The sequence below is a fragment of the Hemiscyllium ocellatum genome, chromosome X, assembly GCF_020745735.1.
Source record: "Hemiscyllium ocellatum isolate sHemOce1 chromosome X, sHemOce1.pat.X.cur, whole genome shotgun sequence".
NCBI classification, from domain to species: domain Eukaryota; kingdom Metazoa; phylum Chordata; class Chondrichthyes; order Orectolobiformes; family Hemiscylliidae; genus Hemiscyllium; species Hemiscyllium ocellatum.
Genome location: NC_083453.1, coordinates 21,788,707 through 21,816,175, shown reverse-complemented (window position 1 = coordinate 21,816,175; position 27,469 = coordinate 21,788,707). Strand labels below are relative to the sequence as shown.

The following is a 27,469-nucleotide window of genomic DNA, read 5'->3' as shown; positions in this document are numbered from 1 at the left end:
AATGCGACAGTGACTGCACTTCACAAAACACTTCACTGGCTGTAAAGCACACTGAGACATGAGCAGTGCAAAATATATACAGTAGCGCCTCGATTTACGAACTTAATCCGTTCTGGGCTCCGGTTCGCGAACCAAAAATTTGGCGAACTGAATCAATTTTTCCCATTGTTCGGACATCGTAAGAATGCTTGGACGGCTGTTCACAGTGCACACGCCAAAGACAAACTGAACGAGATCACGCAGGGCCTGAGAGCTTTTGCGTTCAACAAGCGCGTAGCAAAGCAGAACAATGAAACCACTTGGTCACACACGGGCTTTTTGCGTTCATACCTTTGTTCATACCTTGAATTTCGTACGTACGTTGAAGCAAAAATTTTACATACAATCTTGTTCGTAAACCGAGTTGTATGTGAACGGGGTCGTTTGTATGTCGAGGCGCTACTGTACCAGTATGAGAGAGTTGGAAGCCAGGATTTCCTCTCCTTTCACTTCCCTCCTACACCACCATCCCATCCTCATGCAACTCTGTCACCCTCTCTTTCTTCTCCATCTAAATCTCTCTCTCTTTCCCCACTCCTAGTGTGTATATGTCTCCCCCTCCCTCCCTTGTGAGAGGTCACAGAGAGGGAGAGTTGTGAGGCCATGGAGGGATTTGAAGACAGGGATGAAAAAGTTTTAAAAGTGAATATTTCAAAACCTTAACTTTCCCATTTTAAAAACCCAGGCTGCAGGCGGATGAGAGATTCCTCCCATGTGCCTGGGCTGGATTTGAACCTTAGATTAGGAGCTTCTCCAGTACATCCTGCCTCTTTGAACAATCAACCAGCCGATTAATTTCCATCATGTGGAAGTGCCAATACATTGCAATTTGTAGGAAATGGGTCATTTCCTCCCCATCATCATCTCACGCCATTATGAAGTGAAGTTCAGGAGTGATCCTTCACGTCTGTGCTGGCCACGTACCCAGTGCAGTGTATGGTCATTCGATTCTGGCACACCGCGCTGAATGTGGCCATTTCCCAAAATAGCAGTCGCTGGAATGAGCAGGAAATGGAGGCCCAGCATCAGATCGGATGTATGCTGCAGGCAAATCTTTTTCTACCCTCATGTGCGGAATTGAAGTGACATGAGGTCACAGACATTGTTGTGGCTCCATTTTTATTTATATGTTAAAATGGAATTTATTTCTGAAGGTAAATTATCTCCTCACTTTGTTGGTCAACACCGTCACCTTCATCCGCTCCTGTTAGCTTTTGTTTTCAAATCCTGCCAGATGCAAGGCTCCTCCATCTTAATGCTTGCTCTTTTTGATGAAGCAAACAAAAAAAAGAGAAAATCAAAATGATTCACCACAAAATCAAATGCTGTTGGACTGCCAGTCAGGGAATGAGAATTTATTGCTGTACGGTAGTAGTGCAAGAGTTGTGCCCCTATCTCTGGCCCAGAAGATCTGGGTTGAAGTCCTAACTGGCCTGGAGGGAAGTCATAAATGTCCAAACAAATCGATCAAAAGTGACGACAAGAATCCTTTTCCACCTGAGAGAGAAAGGTAGCCTGCACACATGCTGTACAAAGTGTTGTGAAGTTACCAGCGTAGGAGACTAACTGGCTCCTGCCTCTTCCTTTGTCGGATGCATGTTTACCAGATTAACACCCATAGTCAAAAGAAAAATCACAATACTTCGCTGTGGTTCAACAAATAACCAACAAGACAGGCCTATTCAGCTTGACAATGCACCCAGACCTCCTCTGCAGGGGTCCCTTCAGCGAAATCACGTCATCTGTGTGAAACCCTGAACAAGCTGAAAAGACGACAGACTCTCTGATGGACAACAAAAGTTACAAGATGGGAAGTGCGCAAGATAAGACCACCTCCTTCGCACCTCTGAACACCAGTCGGAATGTGCTTATGCATCTGATGACCTTACTGTTACTACAACTCGCTGAAGGCTGGTTAGTCCCTTGTCAGTCTCCCACTGAAGAGGATGTAGCTTAAGGCAAAGAAAAGGGGCCAGGAAACAGAGGCAGCTCAACAAGATAGGCCCAACTGCAAAGGGAATTAACAGACAGGTATTCAGAAACTCACATCCCAGGTCAACAAATGCCACATTTATGGTTATTTGGGCAATAAGTCTTCTGCAGTACAGCATCACCCGCACGCTGTTTACACTCACCACAAAGCTTTCAACAGAGCTTCCCAGGGAAGCAGGAACTGCACAGCTGCCATTCTCCAAACATGCTGCCAACTGAGCTCCTAAACAATACAATACACAGTGCCACTGCAAAGGGACACCAAACCCTGGTGGGACCTCAGTTGGAAAAGAGTGCAAAGCTCAACTCTCCAAATTTCAAAGAGAAATGGAGGTACTGGTAAAAAAAACACAAAGAAATGACTACGATGCTTATTGTTACTGTCCAATAGGACCCCTTCCAAAAAGAGAAAAATCTCCTCTATCAAACTAAATTAAGCTGAATTTACTCCAGTCCACAAACAGGTAGTGACAAGGACAGCCAAAACTACAATCACTTGGACAGGAAGTCAAGTGGGATTATACATCTAAACAAACAGGAAGTGTTTGCAATTTTAAATTTCAGCCCTTTTTCAAAAAGTGCAGTTTTTAAAAGAAAAACATGACGCATAGACTGGGATTGAAGTGAAGCTAATGTTCTGACATTTGAAGATAAATGGGAGATGCCATTCAGATAATTATGTGCATCCATCAGTGCCTGGTATGTGGGCTGAAGAACCCGACAGTGGGAGTATTGAAGCTTTGGAGAAATGCACAATGCACAACACACTCCTTAGAATTCTTCAAACAAAGGACCTCAGCCAAAGTGAGAACCCACCTTTCTCTCTCTGATGCTCAACACACAAGTAAATCGCTGATGTTGCCTACACAGCAACAATGACCACACTCCAAAGTAATTCATCATCTGAGACACCCCTCAAGGCACGAGGGAGAGATACAATACGATAAGTGAAATTCTCTTTTTCCGGTAAGCCTGCTGTGCATGACCAGGGTTTATACAGAATTTGACTTAAAACAAAAATTGAGAGCACTTGGTTTCCTAATCCCTCAACTCTGCCGTCAGTACAGCAACCATTTCTATCAGGTGCAGGTGTACGGCTTCCAGTTGATACTCTGAAAACCCAGGACTTCGAAAGACAGACATTGACACACTGGTCAAAGCCTCAATGGTCCCCCTAACGACCCAGGAAAGAAAACCACTTTGGGAGGTCAAGTGCAGAATCAGGACCCATACCAAAAGCAAGACCCCTATAGGGACAGGATGCTGGGCTTATTTTTCCAAGGAGTTTTTAAATGCTAGATCAATAAACATTGGTAGAATTAGAAAAAAAAAATGTATTTGAGATGCATGTAATGAGGCGGGACTTCTGCAACAATCAGTGGGCTGCTTTCAGCAGTTTCCCGGGCAAGACGCACACACTCAACTGCTTCACTCCAAACATCCTGTTAAGTGGGCCATGCAGCAACGCGATGGACTCTGCCATCTGCAAGAGGATTGTTACATGGGACCAGCATTATCACTTGATCTCGTGGATTCAGCAGTCTGCAGGAAGCCATTGTACCACAGATAATGGGAGGCTTTTCCTCCCAACCATTCGATCCCAGCCTGCTGTGTAATTGAGGCTGCACAATGGTATATCCGAACTACGTTTCCACCATTCATCTCCCAACTCCTGTGCCCAACCCTCAACAGATTGTATTCCTTTTCATTCTGACTGGTGTTAACCCTTGAAATGCCCCTTTCTTCTACCAATTTCAAGACGTAATTCTTTTGTCTTTTTGAGTGTGCAGTAGCTTGTTCGAGCTTCAGTTCAACAGTGAGTTTTTTTTTTAAGCCACTTGCTGACTGAAAGCTTAGAAGCAAAACCAATGGCACTAATTTCATGTTACGCTGTTCTGGTAACTATGGGGCAGCTGAGGGGGCAGATGGTGGATTCATGGTCATGTCAGTTAACTAGCGATCCCCAAACTAATGCTCTACTAATAAAGGCTGAAATCCGACCCCAGCAGCATACTCACCCAATGTAATTGGTTCGGAGGGAGATCTCAAGCTCCCGTAACACTTTGGTTGATTCTTGCACTCGGCGCCTGAATTTCTACAACAAAGAGTGGAGTGAGATTAGAGTAGGGCGTAGATTTGCTCATTTCTCCATTGGGGCATTTAACAAAAAAAAAACACGAACTGCACAGGAAAAAATGGCACAACCCATATCTCTGTGGATGCACAATTATAAACCAGATTGCTTGCAATCCATCTGACCCCAAGATTAGGTTCTGATCTATATCCACTACACCATGAAAGTCACCCATTTCCACCTCCATAGCATTGCTTAACTTCTGTCTGCTTCAGCACATCAGTTGTGGGAAGCCTCATCCATGCCTTTGTTGACTCCAGATCAACTATTCCACCAGAGCCCTATTGCTCTTCCACATTACATCCAAAACTCTGCTGTCTATGTCTTAACTCGCATCCAGTCCTGTTCACCCATCACTCATGCCCGTTAATCAGGAGCCAGGGCAGGTTAAGCAACAGCTCAGCTTTAAAGTTCTCATCCTGGTTTCCGTCATCGTTCCCTGCCTCCACAACATGTTCTCACCCAACAACACTCCAAGATATCGGAACTCAACTCATCGTGTTCTCTGAACTGCTGCTGATGTGAATCGTTCCGCCATTGACAAGCAGTGCCATAGTTGCCAAGACCCCATGCTGAAGGAATTGCCTCCCGACACCTCCCCACTTTTCTACCTTTCTTTCCTCGAAGATATTCCTTAAAACCTTCCTCCTTGACCAGGCTTCTGATCATCACTCTCAAAATCTCCATATGTGGATTGCTGTCCATTTTTTTAAGAAAACGGCCCTGTGAGTAAAGCCCCTTAGGAACTGTCATTACATTAAAAGGCACTATATAAATGCAAGATGTTATGGATTGGAGCTGAGCTTTGATCTACACATTGCCATTTCTAACTCTCCAGGAAGTCACACAACAAACACAATAGAACTCCAAGTCACAATAGAACTTGGAACAGTACAAGCCCTTCAGCCTATGTTGTGCCGGCCTTTTATCCTACTCGAAGATCAAACTAACCTACAGACCCTTCACGCGCTTAAATGTCCCGAATGGATCTGACTCTACTACCACTGCTGGCAGTGCATTCCATGCACCCACCACTCTGTGTAAAGGACCTACCTCTGACATCTCCCCTAAACCTTCCTCCAATCACCTTAAAATTATGCCCCATCGTGATAGACATTTCCGCCCTGGGAAAAAAGTCTCTGGCAATCTGCTCCATCTCTGCCTCTTGATATTTTGTACACTACTATCAAGTCACCTCTCATCCTTCTTCGCTCCAAATGAGAAAATAATTGAACAATAACACGGCTAACACAGTGACATTACAGTAGATTCTCGAAGATGGACAGCGGAATTCAGGTTGAACATTCTCTAGTAAATTAGGATCCAGGGCTGTCCCTTCAGCCCTGTATCACACCCAGTGAGTGATCCACATTAAGTGAAGTGGATTAGACAGGCAGAATGGTCAATGATAACAGGGATGCAACAGGTATACAACAAGTTCAGGAACCTAATTCTGATGATGCACAAACATTTCCTTCAACAGCCCCTTCTAAACTCACAGCCAACCCCATCTAGAAGGACAAGGGCAGCAGATACATGGGAACACCACCCCCTGCAAGCTCCCCTCCAAGAAACTCACCATCCTGACTTGGAAATATAATCGCTCTTCCTTCACTGTTACGAGATCAAAATCCTGGAATTCCCTCCCTAAGGGCATTGTGGGTCTACCTACAGCACATGGACTGCAGTAATTCAAGAAGGCAGCTCACTCCCATGGGGCAACTAGGGACAGGGCAATAAATGTGGGTCCAGCCAGCAAAGCCCACATCCCACGAATGAATAAATGAAGAAGAATAAAAGGATAATGCTGCCCTACCCAAACATGTCGATGTGAAAATAAATCACGTACCCACACTCTTACACAACATATGGATGATAAAAAGGAACCTGCGCCTTAAAAGAAACCAATTTTGCCCCTCATTTCCTCTACATCTTTCTGTCTATTCTCTAATGATTGGCGTCTCCAGTTACTGCCCATGATGAAACAAAGAATTGTGAATGATTTTGATATTTGCAAAACAGAGACAAACCATTTGGCCCAACCGGTTGGTCATCAGTCACAATCGGAGGATATAAAAATAGGCTATTTAAGAGTGAGAGAAGGAGAAATGTCTGTCTTCACCGAGAGACTGAAGCCTGGGGTGAGCCTGTGAAATTCTCTGCCACAGAAAAAACAGTTTTTCAAGAAGGAGTTAGATACAATTCATAGGGCTAAAGGGATCAAAGGGTATAGGGAGAAAGCAGGAACAGGGACGGTGTTCGACGATCAGCCATAACCATATTGAATGACAGAGATGGTTCAAAGGGCTGAATGGTCTACTCCTGTCCCTTTTATTCCCCCCACTATGTTTCTCTGTTTATACATGACACAAGCTGCCTCCATCCCACTGGCATATCATTCTATTCCTTTCTTCTTGGCAAGATTCATTGAACAAGAGTCAGTTTGTCACCATTTGACAGAGGCTCGCTGTTTAACAAGCCATTTCTACAGGACTGTAGAATCCCTTTTACCTTCCTGGTGACTCCGGGATCCAAGTAGCTCTTCAGCTTTTGAATATAGGTATGTGGAGGATTCTTCACCTGAAAGCGCTCCTGATAATAAAGGACAGAAACCAAGCAAATAGTCAGACAGGTAACTTAGTCTCAAACACGAACGCGAGAGAAAGCGCGATGAAAGAGAGAAACAGCGTGAGAACGAGAGAGAGAGAAAAAAACGCGAGAACAAGAGAGAAAAAAACAAGCACGAGAACGAGAGAGAAAGAGCGTGAGAGCTAAAAAATGCGAGAACGCGTGAGAAAGCATGAGAACGAGAGAGAAAGAGAGAAAAAACAAGTGCGAGATCGAGAGAGAGAAAGCACGAGAAAGAGAGAAAAAACAAGTGCGAGAACGCGAACGAGAGAGTGCGTGCTAAAAAATGCGAGAACGAGAGAAAGCGCAAAAACGAGAGGAGAGAAAAACGCGCGCGAGAGAAAAAAGCACGAGAACGAGAGAAAGAGAAACAGCGCGAGGAAGAGGGAGAGAAAGCGCAAGAGCGAGAGAGAGAACAAAAGAGAGAGAGAGAGAGAGGGAGAGAGAACAAAAGAGAGAGAGAGAGAGAGAGAACAAAAGAGAGAGAGAAAAAAAGAGAACAAAAGAGAGAGAGAGGGAGAGAGAGAGAACAAAAGAGAGAGAGAGAGAGAGAGAACAAAAGAGAGAGAGAACAAGAGAGAGAACAAAAGAGAGAGAGAGAACAAGAGAGAGAACAAAAGAGAGAGAGAGAGAGAGAGAGAACAAAAGAGAGAGAGAGAGAGAGAACAAAAGAGAGAGAGAGAACAAAAGAGAGAGAGAGAGAACAAGAGAGAGAGAGAGAACAAAAGAGAGAGAGAGAGAGAGAACAAAAGAAAGCGCGATGAAAGAGAGAGAAAAAAAACAAGCACGCGAACGAGAGAGAAAGAGTGCGAGAGAGCTAAAAAAATGCGAGAATGAGAGAAAGCACGAGAACGAAGAGAAACGAGAGAGAAACAGCACGAGAACGAGAAAGCGTAAGAGAGAGAAAAAACGAGAGTGAGAGAGCGCTAAAAAAAGGCGAGAAGAGAGAAAGCACGAGAACAAGAGAGAGAGAAAAAAAAGTGCGAGATCGAGAGCGCGAGAGAGCTAAAAAATGCGAGAACGAGAGAGAAAACAAGCATGAGAATGAAAGAAAGTGCGACAACAGAGAGAAAGAGCGTGAGAACGATAGCACAGGAGAGCGCGCACGAGACATCGAGAGCGAGAACGAGAGCAAGAGAGCGCAAAAACGAGAGAGAGAACGACAGCGCAAAAGAATGAGCGAAATAGAGCGAAAGCGAGAGAAAGAACGAGAGCAAGAGCGAACGAACAAGTGAGAGAACGAGAGAGAGAGAGAGAGAGAGCGCGCGACAGAGAACGGATGAGAGAGACAACGAGAGCGCGACAACAAGAGCGCGACAGAGAACGAAAAAGAGAATATGAGAGAACGAGAGAATACGAGAGCACGACAGAGAACGAAAGAGAGAATGAGAGAACGAGAGTGTGCGAGAGAGAGAGCGTGAGAACGAGAACATGAGCACGAGAGAGAGAACAAGTGCGCGAGAGAACGAAAGAGAGAACGAGAGCGCGCGAACGAGAGCGAGAGAGATAGCCCATGCGAGAGCGCGCGAGAACATGTGCGCGCGAGCGAGCACGAGAGAGCGAACAAGTGCGCGAGAGCGAACGAAAGAGAGCGAGAGAAAGAGCGCGCAAATGAGCGGGCGAGGGGGCGAGCGGGAGCGCGAGAGGGAGGGCGCGAGAGGGCGGGCGGGAGGGCGCGAGAGGGCGAGCGGGAGCGGGAGCGCGAGAGGGCGAGCGGGGGCGCGCGAGAGGGCGAGCGGGGGCGCGAGAGGGCGAGCCGACACACACAGCAAGAGGGGCATACGGACAGACAGAGGACAATACAATACAATACAGAGTCTGCAAAAGTATATACAGAGGAACCTCGATTATCCGAAAATCAGATTATCCGAAGGAGAGCTCCAGGTCCCGATGAAAACTTTACAAAGATTTGTTTCAGACAGTATTCGCACCTTTTGTTTACAGTGATTAAACAGGCTCTGTCTCCAAATGATTGTCTGCCCGCACACTCTCTCTCTCTCCCTACACTTTCCTGGAGTTCTACACAGGAGTGTACCCCAACTCCCCTTCCCCAGATAATCTCTCCAACATTGTCCTGTACAGGACAAGATGGAACCTGTCAAAAAGGTGCAGTAAAACGTTGTGCGTCTGGCTGTGGCTATGTGTGTGGGCGCTATTTGAGACTTACCCCACAAAGGCAGCAGCAGCAACAGTCTTATTGATGGTGTACAGTTCAGCTGCCCCAGAGAGGGGGCGGGTGTGTGCGAGGTTGGGGGGGGGGGGGGGGGGTGGGCGGGGAGGCAGTGTTGCACGGAGTTAGGGGGCGAGGGGGGCGGTGTAGGACGGAGTTAGGGGACGGGGGCGGTGTAGGACAGAGTTAGGGGACGGGGGGGTGGTGTTGCACGTAGTTAGGAGGCGGTGTTGCACAGGGTTGGGGGCAGAGGCGGTGTTAGACGGAGTTAGGAGGTGGGGGGCGGTGTTGGACAGGGTTAGGGGGCGGGGGGGCTGTGTTGCACCAGGTTGGGGGCACGGGTGGATGGAGTTAGGGGTGTGGGTGGGCGGTGTTGCATGGGGTTAGGGGGTGGGGCAGACAGAATTAGGGGGCGGGGCGCGGTGTTGGATGGAGTTAGGGGGTGGGGGGGCGGTGTTGCACCGGGTTGGGGGGCAGGGGCGGACGGAGTTGGGGGTCTCACACACTGCTGCCGTCTCCTGAACTGGGAACCAATTTTATTAAAAAAAACTGAGCTTCAGAGGAAAGGCATTTAAATCGATTAACCGAATAATTGATTAGCCGAATGAAATAGTGCCCGCCCATCATGTTCGGATAATCGAGGTTCCTCTGGAGACAGATTAAAATGGGTGGCCAAAACCTTGGCAGAGAGAATAATGTGGGAAAAGGAGTTTATCCAACAGCAGGGAGAACAGAAAAGCAACACACTAAAGTCAATGGAAAGCCATTGGAGAATGCTACGGTATAAGTAGCAAAGTATCTTTGTCCACAAATCAAAGTGGTTAGTATGCACATACAGCAAGTAACGAGGAAGGCAACCGAAAAGGTGGTCTTATGTTAAAAATCACAACACCAGGATGTAGTCCAACAGGTTTATTTGGAAGCACTAGCTTTCAGAGCGCTGCTCCTTCATCAGGTAGCAGTGGAGCAGGATCATAAAACACAGAATTTATAGCAAAAGATTACAGTGCCATACAACTGAAACAATACATTGAACAAACCTAGACTACTGTGAAGTCTTTCATCATTTAGAATGGATTAATTTATCTCGAGAATGTGACTTAAAATTCTGGGATTTACATATTAATGAACCAAAACCTGTAATGCATTCTCAAAGATGAAAGACTTCATAGTAGTCTAAGTTTGTTTAATATATAGTTTCAGTTGCATGGCACTCATCTTTTACTATAAATTCTGTGCCTTATGACCCTGCTCCACGGCTACCTGGTGGAGCAGCAGTGCACTGAAAGCTAGTACTTCCAAATAAACCTATTGGAATATAACCTGGTGTGTGATTGTTAAACTTTGTCCACCCCAAAACTGGCACTTCCACATCATTAATAGTAATGGGCTTGGAATAAAGTAGAGAAGTATTGCTACAATAGCATAGGACATTGGTGAGACCAAAACTTAGCTTTAGTCTCATTGTTTAAGGAGGGCTACACTTTGCACTGGTGGCAGTTCAGAGAAGATTCACTCGATTGATGAAGAGATTTATCTTGAGAGGAATAGCTGAGCAGGTTACACCTATACTCATTAGAATTAATCATTGAAGAATGAGAGGCAATCTCAGGAGATTCGGAGGCTTGACAAGGTAGAGGCTGAGAGGATGATTCCCCTGTGGGGGAAAAACAGAGAACTCGGGGCAGTTTCAAAATAAAAGGATTCCCATTTAAGATGGAGACAAGGAGGAATGTCTTCCGGGTCATTTGTCTGTGGAATTCTCAACCACACAAAGCACTGTGGGTTGGGTCATTGAGTATTGAAGGCAGAGATGTTTGATTAACAAGAGTGGCTAGGGTTATTGGGAACACCCAGGAAAGCAGAAGTAAGGCCACAAACAGATCAGCCATGATCTCACTGAATGGCACAGCAGACTTGGAGGGGCAGAATGACCTACTGCAAATTCTTATTATCTTACAACTGGATTCTAAGTACCTGATCACAGATGAGATCCCATTTTTTCTCATTGTCATACTGCCGAAGCAGCCGTGCTTTGTCTGGGGGGAGATTCATAGAATTCTGCAAACAAAGAAAACAGAGTGTAATTATTCTACAGTGGGACACATTAATTTTGTCAAAAGTGGACAATTGCACATAAATATGAACACTGAGGGATGTTTGAATGGGTTTCCAATACTGCCAACATTGCGAAGGTGCACAGGAACCTAGTGACACATCCAATGGAGGGAGCTGACAACAAGAACCCACCTGTGGAGTTTATTAGCAGTCTCTTGCACTGCAGCTACCACATGACTCTGGCTGAACCAGAAACACTCCCAACCTTACCCTGTCAGAAAAGCATTTATAGGTTTATAAATCAACCAGTTCACACTTTCCGTGGGCAGCAAGTCCTGGAGTGAGATTTGAACCCAGAGATTCTGGCCCAGACTTTACCTCTGGTGGTTTGCCAGGGTGGGTGGAAGGGAGAGGAGGGAGGAGACATCACATCCTTTGTCTTTCTATGCTCAGATGAAAGGCTACATTTGGCCTGGGAAATCCCACAGTTCACATCAGGTACGCATATGCCAACCAGCATTTGAGACCAAGAGAATATTTTGTACTATAGAATGCTGAGACTGAATTCCAGATGCTCGGGAGACTAAATTATTTTGAACACCTCAGGTATGTCAATGAAGAACAAATGGACTTTTATATTATGCCACACCCCAGATCTCAAAAACCCGGAGACCTTCACAAAACGTAATCTGCTGGCGTACATTTATGCTCATTAAAATTTTCCGAACAAAATGAATGACACATTAATCTTTTCCTAATGGCGTTGATCAAGGCAAGACTGCTCGTCAAGCCACCACTTTTGCCATTACAGAACCTTTAATGCGATCCAAAAATCAGTAGAAAAGGGACTTGGTTAAACATCCGATTGGAGTATCAGTTGTGGCTCAGCTTGCAGCACTCTTACCTCAAAATTATGGATTCGAGTCCTCCCCCAGTTCCTCAGCACAAGAATGAAAGTCCAACAATGGCACAGCAGTACCAAAGGAGTGCTCTACTATCAAAGATGCGGTCATTCAGAAAGCTGTGAAACCACAGCCCAGTCTGTCCCCTCAGGTGGATGAAAAAAAAGTCCCGAGTGTTATTTTGAAAGGCAGGGGAGTTCTCAACAGTGCCTGGTTAATACTTTTCCCTCAATCAACATCACAACAAACAGATCACTGGGTCATTATCACATTAATGCTGGCAAGACCTTGTGTGCGTATTGTCGCCACTTTTCCTTTATTACAACAGTGACTTTTCTTTTTAATTCATTTATGGGCCATGGGGCATCACTGGCTGGACCAGGACTTATTGCCGGTGCCTAGTTGCCCTTGAGCTGGTGCAGGCAGGATGGGTAGAATGGCCTACAGATTCTGTGACATCCAGAGCATCTCCTGACTTGCATCGATGTGGTTGTGCAACTACTGATGCTAAACATATGCGTTCATCACAGGATATTTCAACCTTTTTGTACTTGGGGGAAAAAAAAAGGGTGAGACGAGGTTTCAGTTAAACTGTGCTTCTAAAGCTCACTTAAACAGCAGGTTTCCCAGAACAGGCCACATGCCAAGAGGCATATTTGAAGCCAGATAAAGCCATCTGGCTGGATGATCTCTGCCAATGGGGCTTGTTAAAATACTTTCCAGCAAACATTTACACCTTACAGATTTAAACACCACTTTTTCTTCAGTTCTGCATGGGACTCATGAGAAGGGCTTCCCACATCTGGGCACGTTTGATTCAGAGTTCCATTTGCTTGCAATCCTGGGCAGGCTAAGTCAGAAAGAGAATAGCCCTTGGTCATTTAAGAACTCTCGAATCAGCTGGCTTTAAAAGAGCAGATGGTCACTTGTTAAGGAAAGGCATTTGCTGAGGCAGAGGGTCAAAATGTGACAAGAAACAGTCAGCAGAATTCCTGGGAGGTGTGATGCTTGCACAGAACTTGAGTATTGCTGAAGAAAGACAACACGTTGAAACCTCTCATCTTGTACTCGGGACAATTTGAAAAGTGAAGAGAAAACATTTATACTGCATGAGTATGCTAATTGGTGGACGCTTTGCCTTGAAGAATGCACTAGTTAATAAGGACTGACAGTTAACTGCCCACATTTCCTTAAAGTTTAAGCAAGGCAGGTCAGTTCTGATCAGTCAAGGCATTGTTCCAAGAATTGAACGAGAGAAGGGCTATGACCAATTCTGTTTTTTTTTAAAAACAGGTACAGATAGAAGGAATAACAAAATTTTCCAGAGAAACTCAGCAGATCTGACAGCATCTGTGGAGAAAAAAAAAGTCTTTTTTCACTAGTGGGACATGGGCATTGCTGTTTGGGCCAGCAATTTATTGTCCATCCCGAGTTGCCCCTTGAGAAGGTGGTGGTGAGCTGCTGTTTTGAACCGCTGCAGTCCACCTGTTGTAGGTTGACCCACAATGCCCTTAGGGAGAGAATTCCAGGATTTTGACCCAAGTCAGGATGGTGGTAGCACGGAGGGGAACTTGCAGCAGGTAGTGTTCCCACTTATTTGCTGTCCTTGTCCTAGTGAATTTCTGTAGTTCATTTGTAGATAGTACACACTGCTGCTAGTGAGTGTAGGTGGTGGAGGGAGTGAATGTTCGTTGTGTCAATCAAGCAGGACTGCTTTGTCCTAGATGATGCCAAGCTTCTTGAATGTTGTTAGAGCATCCAGGCAAGTGGGAAACATTCCCTTATACTCCTGATTTGCGCCTTGCAGAGAGTGGACAGGCTTTGGAGAATCAGAAGGGGAGTTACTCACCGCAGTATTCCTAACCTCCGAGTTATTCTTGTAGCCAGTGTTTACACAGAGAGTCCAGTTCAGTTTCTGGTCAGTGGTAAATACCAGGATGCAATAACACCAGTCAATGCCAAAGGGGCAGTGGTTAGATGGTCTCTCATTACAGATGGTCATTGTCTGGCATTTGTCAGTTGCCACTCAATCAGCCCAAGCCCGGATATTGTCCAGATCTTGCTGCTTTAGTATCTGAGGAGTCACAAGTGGTGCTGAACATTGCGTAATCATTGCTGAATGTCCCCACTTCTGACCTTATGATGGAGGGAAGGTCATTATGAAGCAGCAGGTGATGGGGCCAAGAACACTACTCTGAGGAACTCCTGGAGCTGAGATGACTGACTTCCAACAACCACATTTTCTTATGCATCAGGTATGACTCCAACCAGCAGAGTCTGCCCAGCGATACTAGTTTTGCTCAGGCTCCTTGATGCCACACTCGGTTGAATGCGGCCTTGATGTCAAGGGCTGTCACGCTCCCCTCCCCTCTGGAATTCAGCTCTTTTGTCCATGTTTGAACCAAGGCTGTAATGAGGTCAGGAGCTAAGTGGCCCTGGTGGAACCCAAACTGGGCGACACGGAGCAGGGTATTGCTGAGCAGGTTCTGTTTGATAGAACTTCCATTATTTTACGGACGATCAAGAGTAAACAGTAGGGGCAGTCATTGGCCAGGTTGGATTGGCCCTGCTGTGTGTGTGTGTGTGTGTATATATAAAGGACACACCTAGCAATTTTTCACATTGAGAGGTAGATGCCAGTGTTGTAACTGTACTGGAACAGCTTGGCTAGGGTTGCAGCAAATTCTGGAGCACAAGCATCTGCTGTTCTTTGTTTTATTACAGATAGAAGGAACATACACACAGTACCAGTTTCAGCTGGACAATTCAAAGCAGACCTCACCACATCTGTCATTAACTCAGTTTGCCTCTGGAAAGGCTACGGAAACACACAAGTGAATGTATGAAAACTTTGTCTTAGTCATGAAGGGAGGTTCATTGTTACACCCCAGGGACCCACTGCTGAACAAGTCGATATCAAGCCATGCAAACCAACCTCCCAAAAAAACTAAGACACACCAATAATCTAAGCAAGTGGCTGCCACGACTGAATGTCAGTGTTAGAAATGCAGGTCCCTTTATGGGTTAAACCAGAACAGCTCTAGCGTTTATCGAGAGCACGATACTCATTGGCATTTATATTTCAGAGCTGAGTTCTCTTCCCCACTCCAGCTCCATTTTAGTTTAATCCCGTCCTTCTTTCCAAACCCTTCATTTTTGCTATTGTTGTATTGTAAATTGTTAATTTAGTCCGAGACATGGATGATTTGGTTTTTTTTTTGTAAAAATGAAGAGCAGAGTTCTCTGGAGGAGTCTTGGTGGTGCAGTGTTAACGTCCCTACCTCTGAACCAAGTAGTATGGGTTCAAATCCTATTTGCTCCAGAGGTATGCAATAACATCCTTGTACAGGTTGATTAGAGAGTACTTAAGAATCAGGTTCTTCACCCAGGTGGGCATCTGAACAAGTACAGATGGAAACTGCTGTTTGTGTAAAATTATCAATTTTTTTTTAAAAAAAGCCAAGTTCTCTGGAGAGCTTCTGAAGTGCAGTGATAGTGTCCCTACTTCTGGGCGAGAAGGTCCAGCGTCAAGTCCCACTGCCACAGAAGTGTGTTCTAACATATCCAAACAGAATGATTAAAAAGGCACAGCCAAGTTCTTTTCAGGGATACATGGGCATCAGGGCTGGAATGCATAATTTCCCCCTCCAATATACCCCCTTCCCCCCACCCTGTCTTGCACCTCGTCTCTGCTGGGGTTAGAGGGAAATGGGCTGAAAATGTGTTGCTGGAAAAGCGCAGCAGGTCAGGCAGCATCCAAGGAACAGGAGATTCGAGGTTTCGGGCATAAGCCCTTCTTCAGGAATGAGGAAAGTGTGTCCAGCAGGCTAAGATAAAAGGTAGGGAGGAGGGACTTGGGGGAGGGGCGATGGAGATGTGATAGGTGGAAGGAGGTCAAGGTGAGGGTGATAGGCCGGAGTGGGGTGGGGGCGGAGAGGTCAGGAAGAAGATCACCGCCTCACTTTCTCCTTAGAGGGAAATGGGTCAAACACTGGCAGGTGGGTCCAGTTTAGTTTGGAGAACTCGGTCAGCATGGATGAGGCGGACTGAAGGGTCTGTTTCTGGGCTGTGTGACTATTTGTTAATTCGGTGCTTTTTTTAAATTTACTCGTGGGATGGGGGCATCGCTGGCTAGGCCAGCATTTGTTGCCCATCCCTAGTTGCCACTTAAGGTAGTGGTGAGCACTGCACTTGAACTGCTGCAGTCCATGTGCTCCAAGTAGACCCACAAACTTATTAGGGAGGGTTCTCTCCAGAATTCTGACACCCAAAAAGAAAAACGTTGGGTTCCTCCCCTATGATGTATTGGTTTCGAGCTTTGAAAAAGGTCGAGAAAGGAAAGGCGAAAACCAGTAGTCTGTGCTAATCTAGAAGACCCTTGTCAATCTCTAAAGTTTTACGCTGCTAAATGAATGTCTGGATAGTGATCTGCTAAATGTTGAACTCAAGGCAGGTATCTACACAGAATTAAATTCTTGCCAAAGTCAGCTCTATCTGAATTCACACTAAGTAATCTAATCTAATCACTTGCAAAGAAGGAGCCTGTTACTGTGGCTTCAAAATAGATTAAGGGAAATGCACTGATTGGTCTCATGGTCCTGAGCTGTGTGATACCAGGCAAAACTCCTAATGGGTTTTAGTTCCCTCCTGTTCCCCTGACTGACAGGATGCAGGTGCAGGATTCTCCTTACTTTTGACATCTCCCAGCTGGCTCACTGTAATGCAAGAGCATGAAAAGATCAGGGGAATTCCCAGGTTCTGCACTATCAACTGGAAGGGCTCCAATAATGGGGAGGTTCCCATTAGATTGCACAATCACAAAGGAGCATAAATAACGAACAACCTTGGAACTTGAACCCACAAACCATCTGGCCGTTGATGAGACAACCCTCCTCCGATGGTTTACAAACTGATCTCATCTCTAATCAAAACTGAATTGAACCAAGAACCTTATGGCCAGATACTAAAATACTAATAACAAATCAAGTTGGTTCATCTCAAGTGTCGTAGATGAATTTATTCAACAATAACAGACTGCAGTCCATTCAAAATAACAACTCATTGAGAGCTTGGTGAATTTTGGCAACCAGAGGCTAACCTGTATAGAGCTTGGATATCTCACATTCAGTCACAGGGGTGCTGCTGGATCTCAGTCAGCGCAGCAATGGCGGTATCAGAAGCTGGAGTACAATGTTCAAATTGGACTCCAGTTGCAGCTCTCAATTGTGTCAGATGATTATAGCACTGAAGGGGACCATTTGACCCATTGCAATTGTGCTGGCTCTCTCTGCCAGAGCCATTTGATCAGTCCCATTATCCCAGCTTTTCCCTGCAGCACTCCAGAAATGTTTTCTCTTCAATAAATTATCCAAGTCCCTTCTGAAAGTCACAGTTAAATCTGCCTCTTCACTGGCAGTGGATTCCAGATCCTAACTAATCGCTTGATAAAAACATGCCTCTTCATGCCATTGTTGCTGATTTTTGCTAACCATATAATCTGTGCCTTCTGGTTCTAGATCCTTCTGCCAAAAAGGAAACTGTTGCTTTCTATTAACAGCCTAGATCTCTTGTGATTTTGAATGCCTCTATCAAATCTTCTCTTCTCTAAAGAACAGAACAGGAGTTAGTTAGCCCCCTTGAGCCAGCTTCACCATTGATAAGACCGTGGTTAATAGGATTGGGATCTGAAATCGACTCTATTGTCAACCCTTTGGATCTCCTGGTCAATCAAGAAACCATCTAACTCAGCCTTAAAGAGGACATTGCCTCCCAGCTCTCTACAGAAGAGTACCACCACAGATTAACAACCTTCAGAAAAAAAGTTCCTCATCTCAGTCTTAAAAGGGAGACCCTCGGTTTTTAATATCGCAACCCCCACATTTAAATCCTTCCCATAAGGAGAAGCATCCTCTCAGCATCTGCCCTGTCACGTCCGCTCAGGATCTTGTATGTTCAATAACATCACATCTCGGTCTTCTAAACTCCAATGGACATAGGAGGTTTGTCCTCTGAGGAGAGGCTGGGCCTATCTCAGAATGATTGACAATTGTGTAATTAGCAAGCAGTCAGACTCTTAGGGGAGTAAGGAAAGAAGGAAACTAGGGGGACCAGAGCATACTCCTCTTACCCTTCCCTAGGCCACAAGGAGAAGGATAACCAAAGCATGTTGCAAGGCCCCCACCACTTAGAATCATAGAGATGGACAGCATGTAAACATACACTTCGGTCCAACCCGTCCATGCTGACCAGATATCCCAACCCAATCTAGTCCCACCTGCCAGTACCCAGCCCATATCCCTCCAAACGGTTCCTATTCATATACCCATCCAAATGCCTCTTACATGTTGCAATTGTACCAGCCTCCACTATATCCTCTGGCAGCTCATTACATACACATACCACCCTCTGCGTGAAAAAGTTGCCCCTTAGGTCTCTTTTATATCTTTCCCCTCTCACCCTAAACCTATGCCCTCTGGTTCTGGACTCCAACACCAGGGAAAAGACTTTGTCTATTTATCCTATCCATGCCCCTCATGATTTTAATAAACCTCTATAAAGGTCACCCCTCAGCCTCCGACGCTCCAGGGAAAACAGCCCCAGCCTGTTCAGCCTCTCCCTGTAGCTCAGATTCTCCAACCCTGGCAACGTCCTCATAAATCATTTCTGAACCCTTTCAAGTTTCACAACATCTTTCCAATAGGAAGGAGACCAGAACTGCATGCAATATTCCAACAGTGGCCTAACCAATGTCCTGTACAGCCGCATCATGACCTCCCAACTCCTGTACTCAGTACTGTGACCAATAAAGGAAAGCATACCAAACGCCTTCTTCACTATCCTATCTATCTGCAACACCACTTTCAAGGAGCTATGAACCTGCACTCCAAGGTCTCTTTGTTCAGCAACACTCACTAGGACCTTACCATTAAGTGTATAAGCCCTGCCAAGATTTGCTGTCCCAAAATGCAGCATCTTGCATTTATCGGAATTAAAACTCCATCTGCCACTTCTCAGCCCATTGGCCCATCTGGTCCAGATCCTGTTGTAATCTGAGGTAACCCTCTTCACTGTCCACTACACCTCCAATTTTGGTGTCATCTGTAAAATTACTAACTGTACCTCTTATGCTTGCATCAAATCATTTATGTAAATGGCAAAAAGTAGAGGACCCAGCACCGATCCTTGTGGCACTCCACTGGTCACAGGCCTCCAGTCTGAAAAACAACCCTCCCACCACCACCACCACCACCCTCTCTTCTACCTTTGAGCCAATTCTGTATCCAAATGACTAGTTCTCCCTGTATTCCATGAGATCTAACCTTGCTAATCAGAATATTCCAGAACAGGAAAGTGGCAAAAGATGATCTGAGTCTTAATGAAGTAGGGAGTGTTGGTTGCCAATGGCAGGTCAGTTACCAGCGGACAGAGGTTATAATATTGTTGACAAACAAAATAGAAGGCAAATGAGGTGATTCTAAAACCAAGATGCAGCAGCAAGTGGTGAATGCAGATTCCAATGACAATTCTGCAAAACAAATTAGATATATTCTTGAAAGGGAGAGAGAGAAAAAAATCACAACACCATCAGGAAAGTGTGGGGGAGTGAGACTAATTTGATAGCTCCAGCAAAGAGCTAGCAGTGGTACAGTGGGCCAAATAGTCTCCTGTGTCTCAACAATGACAGGAAGGGCTGGAAGTGGACGGTTTATTTTTTGTTTGGGGGTGTTAGTGGAATTAAAATGAAGAAACCACAAGCATGTTGCTTTTAGACACTGTCGCTGTAACCTTGGACATGAAGGGGAGAAATAACATCTCAAAGCGTTTCCTTCTCAGAACAGAGGCTTTCACAATGGTCTAATAATGCAAACAACATCATTTCCTGTCTGGTGCGTACAGGGGCTGCTCAAAGCCACTCAGCGAGCGTGTCTCACAGAACATTCCTGGGGACGGCTAACTGCTGCAAGAGGAACCCAGATGGATGCATTCAGTTTCTTTAAAAAAAAACAATAATGATCAGTGCTCATGTAGGAAGAATGCAATGAGCTAGAAATTCTACTCCAGCCCACTTGAAGCCCACGATTTGGCTCAATCCAAAGATTATACAATTCATTTTCTTCAGGGCAGCAGTATTAACCCCTGCGTCAGAATAAATATAGATTCATGTTTGAACTGAATACATTCTGGGCAGAATTAAGTCTGAGCTCAGTGTTTTCCCTCATGTTATTCACAGGAGCTTTCTGCAATGTGGGCTATTAAAGGTTACCTCTCCCAGTGAGCTCCATCGTTTAAGAGTCACCATACAATGGGCTGAATGCCCTCCTTCGGTGCTATATCAAGTCGTTAAGCTCGAGCAGAACTGAGCCAAGCAGACTCAAAACACTCCAATCTCGATCCTCGGTATGCAACAAACTGCAATTGACAACACCTTTATAGGATTAAAAAGTGCCACAAAACCCACTCTGCAGGATGGCAATCAAAGTTAGACACCAAATCATGTAAGACGTTAGGTCAGGTAACCAAACGCTTAACTAGAGATTATAAAAGAGCAATTTTGAGGAGGAGGGGGTAGAGAGAAGCCAAGAGTTATCATGAGGAAATTCTGAAGGTTAAAGGTCCAAACAACTCAAGGCATGGCTGCCAATAACAGGGCAACAATGATTGGGGACGTTCAAGATACCAGACTTCGAGTGGTTAGATACCCACAGGGTTGGAAGAGGTTACAGAAATAGGAAGGGACAGGGTCATGGATTGGAATTGAAAACAAGAGGGCTGCAATTTGAGAAGATGAGGAGTTAACCAATCTTGAATCTCCGAACTTTCCACATTTGTATCATTACTCATTGCTTTGGGGCTACAAAGGGGAACCACGAGGGGCAAGCAATGAGGCAGGATTGCAACTTATCAAATGGTCATCAACTGACAAGGACAGACCCTCCCCCCACCATTTTAAGTAAAGAGGAAAAAAGAAGTCATGTCAACTGCCTTTAAGAGGAAAGATTAGCTTCAATTTTGCACTCCAAAAAAGAACAAAGGAAGGCTGGGAGGAAGTGGGCAGTCCATGTCTGGAAGCATGGAGTGTCCCTCTCTACCTCAGAAGGTTGGCACCTCTGCCTTGTTGTAATGAAGATAAGCTACATTTGCCAGTTGCCAAGCCAATAACAGTTCTGCCATTCCTGCTGTGTGCAGGTCTGGTAATAAACAGAAGTTTAAGGTCTTTCCTGGCTGGCTACACATGAACAGGATTGGATTTCGTCGCCTTGATCAACATGTTTATGTAGAGAACATGCGTTTTATACAATTTCCAGCCCCGGCTCTCCCCTGCAAAATAAGATGGATCTGCCAAACTCAGTGAATGGAGCCCTTTGTCTGAAATTACCCTGTCTGGCTGAAAAGTCCCAACAGAAGCCTAGCCGAATTTGGAAAAGCTAGGCAAGCCATGGGACAGAAACATGGGTAATTTTGGGAGTTGGGATGAAGTTTTCTTGCCAGAGAGCAAGGGTAAAGCTTTTGAAGACAGCAGTGAAAGTGAGGCTGGATTTGAAAAACTGATGAACCATTATCAGCACAAGCCAGTATTGAAAAAGGGCCCTCGTCATTTTCACAAGGGTTTGTAAACCAAGCAGAGGGAAAAAAAAAGGATATCATATTGTCTGTAGACTTCCCTGAACAGCTCAGTGGTTGGCACGGTGTGATGTGGTTCCGAACCATACACACAACCCAGAAGTGTCCCAGAATTTCAATTCTTAACCTGCACTATGCTTGTTGATTTTGGCTGGGATGAGTATTGAAATAATGAAAATTAATCACACAGTCTCCCCAGGCATCAGGGAGTGAGAAAGATGGAGTAGTGGAGACAAGAAAATATTGAGGACCCAATCATTTCTTGTTGGTGTAGGATTTGACTGAGGCCTAGGTTGCTAACTCAAGTCAGATACATTCCAGGAGGTTTAATCTCTTGATATTTCTGCTCCAAGTTATTAGTTACAAGAAAGAAAGTGCAAAGCTATCTGTATTCACATCAGGACCCGATCCAAAGAGGAATATGTCAATGCATTACAACTTCCTTTAATTAAACAAAAGTCTACAAACAATAGGTCTCAAACTTTTTTCATGGCAACACTGGGACTGATCAGATTCGACATGCCAACCAACCAGTACCCTTTTCCCATCCAGGACAAACTGACTCCCTTTGAAATTTATCAGGTTTGGATCTGTCCTGTATTATGCAAGAGGAAAGGCTTTGAAACGGGCCTCCTTCAGCAATAAAAGAAAACACTCAGTTTTTCGCTCAATGGTTCCATGACTGCTTTGGCCTTGTTGCTTGCTGAAGTATCATGGAGATTAATCTCAAATTCCTGGCAACTCCAGGACTTTCCTCATAAATCCAGGACATCCCTCAAAAGTCAGCACTGACTCCAATGCCTGTTGGCTCAGCAGTTAAAAGGTTTTACATATTAATGAATCAAAACCTGAAACCCCATTGTGAAGGATGAAAGACTGAACAGCAATCCAGGGTTTGTTCAAATACATTCGGATCAGTTGTATGACACTGAGCTTTTACTATAAATTCTATATCCTATGATCCTGTCCCATTAGCTACTGGACGAAAGAGCAGCGCTCCAAAAGCTTGTACTTCCAAATAAACCTGTCGGACTATAACCTAGTGCTGTGATTTTTTATCTTTGTGACTTGTACTGGGTCAACATGGCTCTCTGTTAACTTGTCTCAACCTTCGGAAGAATGCTTTTCGTTTCTGACAAACATCAGTCACCAGGGCTCCTGTCTTCAGTCAATGCTGCACATTGAAGATCCAGTTTCACATATTAATGACAAATCTCTTGGACATGGCTATGAACTCAAGGCAAAACTCAAAGGGGCATTAAGGGAACAAGTGTGCTTTTTATCCACACCATTAACTTGGATTATCATCCCTTCCTAGTCATAAAAAACAAAAGGGAGAAAAGAGACCATTTGACAGAGCAGAGTGTGATGTGATGAAACCTTGATGAATACATCAACCAGAACAAGGTGGTACTGCCTGTGCTAGCTTTGCCAGATGGGTATGAGTGCAAAGGCGTCCAGGACGCTATAAGATTGAGGTCAGCATTCATTCAAGAGCCCGCTGCCGGAGTTAAGTGGGCCCCTCAAATGCCATTAAATCAGCAGCACTGTATGCAAAGTCCTTGGGAGTGGAGAATGCCATCTTAAAAGGTTTGTGCCAATCGCTACCCTGTCACATAGTCAAATCAGCAGAAGGCAGTTATAAATTGCCTTCTGTTTCAATTTTATTTCTCCAACAGCTTCATTTTCTTTCACTAACGATGCATATTTACTCAGGAGATTTGAGCAATTGCAATCCGGGGCACTGTTTGTGCGAAAGGAGGAAGAAAGCAAACAAAATGGCTGCCCCCCGAAAAGAGCACAAAGGTCGAATCTGGCTTCTGCATTTGCATCTGAAGTGAAGACTGTGTGGTCTTTTGAATATAGCTGTTACAATTCAACTGTTTACTTAGAGCTATTTTCTCCCACAGGAAGTGAGGACAGCCCCTCAAGGGAGGGTATGGATGGCTGCTGCAGGGAAATGGCGAGACATTAGACTCATTCACAAAAGCAGATTCAGTTTGAAACCATGCAATGGATGGATCTTTTCCCCTCTAAATCCCTGAGGCAGTTTTTTGGCATAAGAAATGTAGACTTAACTTAATTCCTCACACTACCCGGCATGCTTTCTGAACAGCTCTTTATCTCTATTGGGATAAAACAGCTCTCCTACAGGAGCATATCCTTAAGGATGCATATATGTAGCGAGCTGGATTCAGGTCATAAAAGAAAGTGCAATTATACAGCTGCTTTCACAGTCCTGGTGTGACCCAAAGCACTTCATAGCAAAATCAAGTGCTTATGCTGCCAAAGTACAGCCATTGTTGTCACACAGGAGGTACAGCAAGCAATTTGAGCACAGCAAGCTCCCACAATGAGCATTAGCTCAGGTAAACTGTTTTTACTGCTGCTGTTTCAATGAGATTTTAAATGTTAGCCACAACTTAGTTGATAGCACAGTCATCTCAAAATCAAAAACACATGGGATCAAGCCCACCGCATAGATCCAAGCACACAAGTTCACAACAGTACTGAGGGAGCGCTGTACTGTCAGAAGCAGCAAGGTTACATCTACTCACTCAGGTCAATGTAGACCATCCTATGGCACTATTTCAGAGAAGGGTGGGGAAGTTCTCAGGGTGCCCTGGCCAACATTTATTCTCCCACCATTCCACTCATTGTCAGCATGTGCGAGTGTGCTGGCTGTAGATGAAACACGTACACTGACTGCACCTCAAAAAGTATAACACACTGTCTGCTACTTTGAATCTAATGAGAATGTGAAAAGTCCAATGCAAATCCAAATTCCTTCCTCAGCCACATCTTGCTCTACAACCTTTTGCCACCATAATGGCACCTTGTTGAGGAGCACTGGGAAAGTGGGTATCACTCTTCAGCGAAGTCAAAATATTGCAGATGTTGGAAATCTGAAGCAAACACAGAATGCTGGAGAAACTCAGCAGGTCTGGCAGCATCTGTGGAAAAGAGAGAAAGTAAGCTAATTTTTAATTTGAGCTTGGTATGACTCTTCTTCATAACTGAAGACTTTCTGGATGTAGGTTTGCTCACTGAGCTGCAAGGTTCATTTTCAGATGTTTCACCACCATACAAGGTCACATCAGTGAGCCTTGGGGAACTCAAGGAAACCTAAAACACAAATAAAAAGCGGGCCATACCACCAGTGCTTCATCCAGAGGCTCACTGATATTACCTAGTATGGTGAAGAAATGTCTGAAAACAAACCTCCAAGCTCAGCGAGCAAACTTACATTCAGAACCTCAACCTGAGCTAACAAATCTTCTCAAAACTTACGATCTGAAGACTCTTGTGAAGATTCATACCAGACTTGAAACACTAACAGTTTCTCCAACCAAGCCCACATTCTCTTCCCCAAATCAGGAGAATGTGCCCACCCAAGTCCCCTCTATCAAGAGCACACCATCTAGGCCACCTCCCTCCAGGGTCAGGGCAATGACTGAGGCCATTCTGCATCATTGGGCATTGCCTCTTGCTCAGGCAGAACATTGAAACAGAGGCCTTTCCTGTCCTGGTCGGGTGGATTTTAAATATGTCCATGGTACAACTCAAAAAGGAGCAGGGCATTACCCTCTCAACAAATGCCAACCAAGCTAAACAAACACACAGTCACCTTCTTGTGCAGCTCAGCACTGTGTGAAGAACAGTCGTGATACAAAGCATCATGACAAGATTATGTTCAACTTCCAAAATATTAAACGATTGATTCCAGAGTTGCTGTGGGTAATTAGACTGACAAGGTTTCCCTCCCCCTTGACACTGCCCCAATTCCCAATAGCACACACGACATGTGGTTACCATCCTTCACCCCTCTTTCTTGGCACTGAAAGGGTTAAACAACAGAAGCACACAGAAAAGTAAAACCTCATGTGCATGGAACAAAAAGCCCATTCAGAACACTTTGGTAAACTGCACAAACCCAATGGACTAATCCTTCTCTTCTTCCATTTCAGTATCTCAGCTTCAGATAAGAGAGGAAGTATACTCTTGGAAAACCCACAAATGCAGATGTAAGATTGTTTTGGGGCTTTTTTGCTATTAACTGCAGTATGGCACTAAATCGCTCAGGCCAGGATGTCGGTTTATTAAGTTGCCCCTACGCCAACTCCCTCACGGTGCACTTACAATCACAACCAGATGCCCTTTGTGGGTCAGTTACTACCAATCAGAGCTTGCAGCACTTAAGATTAGACCAAAGCTTCTGGTGGCCAAAGACACAAATGAATCTTCAACGCACATTCAGGGGAATCTGACATTTTAAGAACAGAAACGTCAATCGCACAAGTCAAATGAAACCAGGTCAGGAGTTCAGGCTGTTGACTGAATCCTAGAAGTAGATGTGATGCCTGCTCTCCGTCAACTAAAGCCAATACCTCTGGGGGGGACTTTGCAAAGCAAAGAGAAAGTAAAATTTGTCAGGCCAAGAACCAAAATCCCTTGGCAGGTTTGTCTTGTTTAAAGAGAATAGGTCCCTGCTGTGAATATATGTAGCTTCTAACTTTTACTTTCATAATGTAACTACAAGCGAAAGGAAACACCCCACAGCTCAGGGGAGATATTTCAGTTATGCTGCATGCTACAGAGTTACCCAGATATATGTGGTTGCTAACTCTGGCAGATGTATTCTTGGAGATTTTCGAGAATGACTCAGTCCTTGCACTCCTGCCACTGGTCAACTGACATGTCAACGAAAGCAGACAGGCAGGCGCAGCAAGCAATTTGAAAGGTAAATACTACACTGGCCTTCATTACAAGAGGATTCAGTTCATAAATAGAGATGTCTCACTACATTTATACAGGGCTTTAGTGAGACCACACCTGTAGTATTGCATGCAGTTTTGGTCCCTGTATACAAGGGATACATAGAATTTGCCCAGGGCTGGACAGTTTAGATGGAGGAATGAGTCTCAGGTTAGAGGGTAAACCATTTAGAACAGAGATGAGGAAACATTTCTTTATTCAGAAGGTAATCAACCTGTAAACTTTATGAACGTAGAAGGCTGTGGAGGCTGGGTCACTGAATATAGTTGAGAGAGCGAGAGAGAGAGCGAGAGAGCTAAGTACATGTTTAGATATTAATGATATCGAAAGGTATGGAGAGAAAGTGGGAATGTGGCCTTGAGATAGAGGATCCTCTATGATCATATTGGATGGTGCAGCAGGCTTGAGGGGCTGAATGGCCTACTCTTGCTCCTAGTTTCTATGTCTAAGTGCTCACAGATAAGAGGGACGAGGATAGACTCAAAGCCAGCCCTCTGAACACCACCCCTCCTTAAAGTGTCCACCCCACAAAAAGCAAAAGAAAACGGCTCCACTTCCTCACCATTGGATTCCCCGGAGAATAGGCCTTGACCAACAATCCGGATGATCCTGAAGCTGCCAAACTCGGATTGGCAGACCATCGAGGTCCACGCAAGCTCAGCTTCGGCGAGTAGCTGGTCAGTCAGCCAGCTTCGGCGAGTCAGATTCTCTTGGTGGTGGGGGTGGCAAGTTAATCAACCCAAAAGTCACCCTCTATTCACAGCTGGAATACTGTGAACAGTTTTGGGCCCCTTATCGAGGGAAAGATATACAAGAGTCACACAGCTGATCCTGGATACGAAGGGACTGTCTTATGAGGAGAGGTTGAGCCTATACTCATTGGGATTGAGAAGAATGAGAGGTGACCTGATTGAAACATACAAGATTCTTAGGGGACTTGACAGGGGAGATGCAGAGGTTGTCTAGGACCAGAAAGCATCATCTCAGAATAAGAGGTTGCCCATTTAAAACAGAGACAGAGACAAAGAGGAATTTCTTCGGAGGGTAATGAATCTGTGGAATTCTTTACCACAGAGGGCTGTTAAGGTTAATTCATTAAGTATCTTCAAGACCAAGACAGATAGATTTTTTACTCAGGAAGGGAATCAA

General features: G+C 45.0%; 1 protein-coding gene across 1 annotated transcript in view; it reads right to left on the bottom strand.

The window, feature by feature from the left end:
- Nucleotides 1-27,469, bottom strand: part of LOC132805861 (formin-like protein 3) — a 159,986-nt gene that overhangs the window by 65,396 nt on the left and 67,121 nt on the right. The window contains exons 2-4 of the mRNA XM_060821179.1: nt 10,941-11,024; nt 6,677-6,757; nt 4,050-4,126 (exon numbers count right to left, since the gene is read on the bottom strand). Coding sequence (XP_060677162.1) covers nt 4,050-4,126; nt 6,677-6,757; nt 10,941-11,024 — 242 coding nt within the window. The remainder of the gene's footprint in view (nt 1-4,049; nt 4,127-6,676; nt 6,758-10,940; nt 11,025-27,469) is intronic.